General features: G+C 36.3%; 1 protein-coding gene across 1 annotated transcript; it reads right to left on the reverse strand.

Annotated features, from left to right (window-relative positions):
* Positions 1–1,051: 1,051 nt before the first annotated feature.
* On the reverse strand, positions 1,052–2,280 carry LOC101361478 (olfactory receptor 481-like). Its single transcript, XM_023743032.1, is given in 2 exon segments — positions 1,052–1,674; positions 1,677–2,280. Coding segments are annotated over 2 exon segments (747 nt in total). The 5' UTR covers positions 2,266–2,280; the 3' UTR covers positions 1,052–1,516.
* Positions 2,281–6,038: the final 3,758 nt, after the last annotated feature.

Genomic DNA, 6,038 nt, shown 5'->3' on the forward strand with positions numbered 1-6,038 from the left:
CTAAGCTGATAGGGTCTCTGCTGAGATGGTTGCTTAGATCCATCATCACAGGCCTAACCTCTTTAGCAAATGGTTGTATAGCCACAGCCTTTCCAAGGAAAGCTTAGTTTTTACAACAGGATTCTTCAAATCTTTAAGTTCTTATTTCTTTTTCCGCAGTTCATTTCTAAGTCTATCTCTTTCCTCCACATTTTACTATAAGTAAAAAGGAGAAACCATGCCACATATTTAAGATCTTGCTTAGAAATCCTCTCAGCCAAATATCCAAGTTCATCACTTACAAGTTCTAATTTTCAAAAAATACTTGAACATAATTCAGAAAAGTTAATTGCCACTTTACAACAAGGATCACCTTTCCCCCAGTGTCCAATGACATGTTTATCATTTCCTTTTAAAGCCCCACCAGAAGCACATTTAACCTCCACGTTTCTAGCAACATTCTGTTCAGGATAACAGAAGCTTTCTCTACTGGATTTCCCATTTATTTCTGAACCCTCATCCTCATTGCCCTTAATGTCCATAATGCTACCAACAGTCTCTTCAAGGTAATCCAGGCTCTCACTATTTAAGCACATCAAAATCCCTCCAGCCTCTATTCATCATCCATTTCTAAAATCACTTCCACACTTTAGGTATTTGTTAGAGTAGCACACCCACTTGCTGGTATCAAATTCAATCTTAGTTAGTCAGTGCTGCTATAACAAAAACTACCAAAAGTAGGTGGCTTTATTTTTTATGAACAGACATTTATTTTCTCTCAGTTCAGGGGACCAGAAGTCTGAATTCAGTGTGTGGCTCTAGAAGGAGGTCTTTCCTTCTCAGTAGTCCCTTGCTATTCCTGGTGTCTGTCTTTCCCTAGTGTATGTCTTTCCCGAGTGTGTGTCTCTGTGTCTATTCCATTCCTTTTGTAACTCAAAAGTGATTGGCTGTAGGATCCACCCTACAGTTTAAATAAAGTGAAAACAGATGTAATTCTGAGACACTAACTCATTGCCTTCAAGTCATTTCCAACTCATACTGACCCTATTCTGAGACACTACCATCTCTATTTCCAAAAGTTTCAACATCTGTTGACCAGGGTAGAGTAAGGATTATAAAGGAAGTGACCTGTAATGACTGACAGATCCATATTACTATCTATTCCATCTCTACTGGGGGACAAGTTTCTTTCCCAAATATTATTTTACAAGTTAGCATTCAACTAAAAATGAATGTTGGTTTAAATATGTCTCTGTAGTCATAGACTCTGTAATTGGTGAGTGGAAGAGGTTTTAAGCAGAAAATATTTTCTGGAGGTATTCTTAACTTGAAAAACCCACATATAATTTGATCCCAGCAAGTGTTCATGAAAATTACACACTTAACTTTATAAATGGAAATAAACATTGACTTTTATATTTATAGGCTATCTTCATCATAAAAGTAACAAATTTAATGACAAATATCTTTAAAATATCCAGCACATAGATTCCCCTAATCATTGTTTTTGTTATTTATGAATTTACCTCTATTAAATTCAGAAAAATGACTGTTTTCTAGTGGCCTCTTTCACCTCCTTGTTCCTCAGACTGTAGACGAGAGGGTTCAACATGGGTATCACCACCATGTAGATCACAGATGCCACTTTGACCTGATCAGCTGAACAGCCTGACTTGAGCATCACATAAACAAAATAACTGCCCCATAAAACAAAGTGACTGCAGTGAGGTGGGAAGTGCAGGTAGAGAAGGCTTTGTTCCTCCCCTCAGTAGAGTGCATATTCAGGATTGAGTGGAGGATGTAGATGCAGGACACAATTATGGTAAACAGTATGCTTATAAGAACTGACCCAGAAGAGATAGCAGGAGATGTTTCAGCAATGTAAACATGGCCACAAGAGAGCTTCAAAAGTGGGAAGAGGTCACAGAAAAAATGGTTGATCTTATTTGGTCCGCAGAAGGACAAGTTCATTAAACAGCCAGTAAATGATGAAGCGTTCATACATCCACCCAGGTAGGAAGCCCCCAATAATAAGAAGCAGACCACTGGGGACATTTGGGTGGAGTAGAGCAAAGGTGAGCATATGGCCACATAGCGATCATAGGCCATAGCAGCCAACAGGAAGCACTCTGTAGTACCAAAAGTGACATCAGAGCCAAGCTGTGCTATACAGCCAGAGACAGGAATAGTAGTTCTCTCCCTTAAGAAACCCATGAGCATGATTGGTGTGACTGATGTGGAGTATCCAATGTCCACAAAGGCCAAATGGCTGAGAAAAAGGTGCATTGGGGTGTGAAGCTGAGGGCTGCTTTGGATTAAGATAATTAAGCTGATATTGCCCTTAATGTCTATAATTCTACCAACAGTCTCTTCAAGGCAATCCAGGCTCTTACTATTCAAGCACATCAAAATCCCTCCAGTATGTATGCATTACCCAATTCTAAAATCACTTCCACATTTTAGGTATTTGTTAGAGTAGCACCCCCACTCTCTGGTATCAGATTCAATCTTAGTTACTTAGTGCTGCTGTAACAATATATACCAAAAGTGGGTGGCTTTATTGTTTACGAACAGACATTTATTTTCTCTCAGTTCGGGGAGCAGAAGTCTGAATTCAGGGTGTGGCTGATATTGTGCACTATGGTAACTATACAGACTGCTAAAAATACCACAAAGAAGAGGGCATGACATAGTGTAGGATTATCTGTTAACCCCAGAATAATGAACTCGGTCACTGTTGTATGGTTTTCAGTCTCCGTCTATCCATTATATGGTACCTATTGAGATCATAACTAGAGGAGATTAAATTTGATAAAATTATCCCACAATTAATGTCTATACTTAAAAATAATCTTATAATCAAAATTTTAAATGGTAATTCTACCTCTTATGTGAGATATTTCATGCACACAAATCTTCTTTTCAAACTTAAAAACATTTTAAAATTGAACACTCAATTACCTTAGCGTCTAGCTACTCTAGTCCTATTTGTACCCTAGAGAAAGTCTTCCCCAGATGCGTAGGAGATATGTAAAGGATGTTCACAGCAGCATTGACTGTAATAAGATAAAACTGTAAACAACCTAAATGTTTTTTTAGAAAGGCCAGCTCTTGATTTTCCAGTACCATCCCAGTGTTCTCTATCTTAGTAAATGCTATCTCCATTTATCCAGTTGATTGGGCCAACAAACGTGGAGTTAACTTTGACATCTTTTTCTTTCTTACTTGCTACTTTTCCTGGAATTAAAAAAAAAAAAATCCTTACTTATAATCGTTGATACTAAAAGTTAGAAAGTGCCTACATTCAAACTGAAAAGCCCAAATAGAATTATTACTATTGTCATGAGCTACACATCCTGGATATTTTGCAAAGTCCAACAAGATTTATCTCCTACACCATACCTTTTCATATTTATAGGATTGTCTGAAGCAGTAAGAAGAGTCTAGGTATTTTTATGGGCTAAGATTAAATTGAAAGTGAACTAAAGTATCTGGGGAACTGCATTAGGTAAGTTTTAGTTCAACCAGTTCTAATAGGCAACTGTAAGGATATAAGAAGTGCAGGCACTTGAGGAGGCTTAGGGAGGTAGTGATGGAAGTAGCCACTCTAAGAAAGCTAGGAAATTAGATTGAAAGACAGATTAGCTTCATAGAATAATTGTCCCTGTGTTCAAAATAGAGCACACAATCAAGGATAGGAAAAAAATAGATAAGTCACATTTATTCCCATGATTCCTTTAATTTAAGGACCAACCCATTCTTCAGAATAACTTACTTTTTCTTCAAAACCTTCAATATGAAGAAGATTGAAGAAAACATACATACATAACAATCAGCAGTCATGCTCTTAGCCAAGCATGCTATCACATTCAACTCCTTAAAATTGGAAACAGTCAAGGTTACATGTGAATCATCACAATGATATGCCATGTTATGAACAGTACTCGGATTGCGTGTCTGAATTATTAAGTTCTGCCTTTTTTTAATGAGGCAAAGGATAGTCTAGGGACTTTCTCAAATAGGTACAGATTCAAAAAAGAAATGGATTATATTTTTAAATAAAATAATAGACACGTGAAGGATACAAATGAATTCAAAGTTGGATATAAGCACCAGCATGGAAGGCAAAGTGATGTGCAGAAATAACCTGAGATTTTGAGCCATGTAGACCTGGGATCAGTTTCCATCCCTGCCTCTTGCTGTCTAAGGAATCTTAGACAAATTACAAAAGTCTTTTGATCTTCTATTTCTTTACCTATAAAGAGGGAAAATAATACATACCTCATGTGATTCTTGTATTATATGATATGATATAGGTAAAAACACCAAGCACTGTTTATGCAGCAAATGGATGCTCAATTGTTAATAGTTTGCTTGGAATAGTCCACTTGTAAATTCTGGTACAAATAGAAGAATCAAATATTTCTGTATTGTTAATAAATAGCAAGCGTGCCCCACTGATACATCCACTGCATCAGTAGGGATAGGCTCCAAGGAATTGTTGCTGTACAGCAAAGCCATATTTAAGCAAGGTTTAGGTCAAATGGGATACAATCCCTTAATTATTTCACTTGTTTTGGAAAATTCCATTGACAATCCACTGGGACAGAGAAATTACATGATTATGAAAAGGTGTATAAATAATAGATCCTCTAGATTCCCAGGGGTTCCATTTAGTTTTTAACTAAATAATTTCAAAAAAGAAACTATAACTTTTTGTTATCACTGGAGTTCATTTTTAGAACAACACAATTAATATGGCTGCAGCAATCTGTAGCACTTCTGAAATGTGACTATATTCAGTGACCCAGTGTTTTCATATCACACATATTTACAGATAAGTTGGGCTTGCTAGAACAATTTAGTTTTCAAACAAGCATAAAGTAGAATTGCAATATTATTTTCAATGACCCATATTTTTTTTTTTTTTAAATCACAGGTATTTTCCACATATCTTATAGATTTGCTCTAGGACACTTGAGATACATATCACAAATGTTAGTGATAGGCATTTCTCTCATACATAACCCTTCCTATTGTCCACTTTGATCCACTAACATGTACGCTTTCTAATAGAACAATGAAGGTCACACTAACATTTTTCTTATGACTCTTCCACATAGTTGCCACACTGATTGACAGAAGGTCAAAGATACCTAATCATGATTGATTCTGACTGTGTTCTTGAACCACGGGCACATAGCAGAACATTCTCCAGGATGAATAGTAGATTCCTTTGGTCCTGAGACTGAAGGATCCCAGAGAATAGCCCCCTTCAGAGCAAAGGTAAGCCTGATACTCCACAGTAGGAGGATCTAACAGCTCAAATTTCCACAAATTAGGAAATGGAAACACTCTGCAGTTTCATCTGTCAACAAAACACACAGAAATTACAAGGATTATAACAATACAAGAACAATTGCACACCAAAAAAAAAATAGATAATCTAGATGAAATAACTTCCCCAAAACACACGAACTACCTAAATTGACTCAAGAAGAAATAGAAAATCTCAACAGACTTTTAACTAGTGAAGGGATTGAATCAGAAATCAAGAACCTCCCAACAAGAAAAAGCCTAGAACCAGGTGGCTTGGCTCGTGAAATATACCATACATTTAAAGAAGAATTAACACCAATCCTTCTCAAACTCTTCCAAAAAATAGAAGAGGATGGAACACTTTCTAACTCATTTTATAAGGCCAGCATTACCCTGAGATCATAGCCATACAAAGACATAACAGAAAATTACTGACTGTTATCCTTATGAATATAGATACATATATCCTCCTCAACAAGACACTAGCAAACATAGCAACAGCACATTAAAAAGATTATATAGCATGAGCAAGTGGGAATACAAGAGTGGTTCAACATAAGAATGAATCAATGTAATACAGAACATTAATAGAATGAAGGAAAACAAAAAAAACAAAAGAGCATCTCAATTGATACACAGAGCATTTGAAAAAAATCCAACACCTTTTCATGATAAAAACACTCAACAAACTAGGAATAGAAGGGAAATTCGTCAACATGATTTGATAAAAACACCCACAG

The sequence above is a fragment of the Trichechus manatus genome, unplaced genomic scaffold (assembly GCF_000243295.1).
Source record: "Trichechus manatus latirostris isolate Lorelei unplaced genomic scaffold, TriManLat1.0 scaffold00232, whole genome shotgun sequence".
In the NCBI taxonomy this organism is placed as follows: Eukaryota; Metazoa; Chordata; class Mammalia; order Sirenia; family Trichechidae; genus Trichechus; species Trichechus manatus.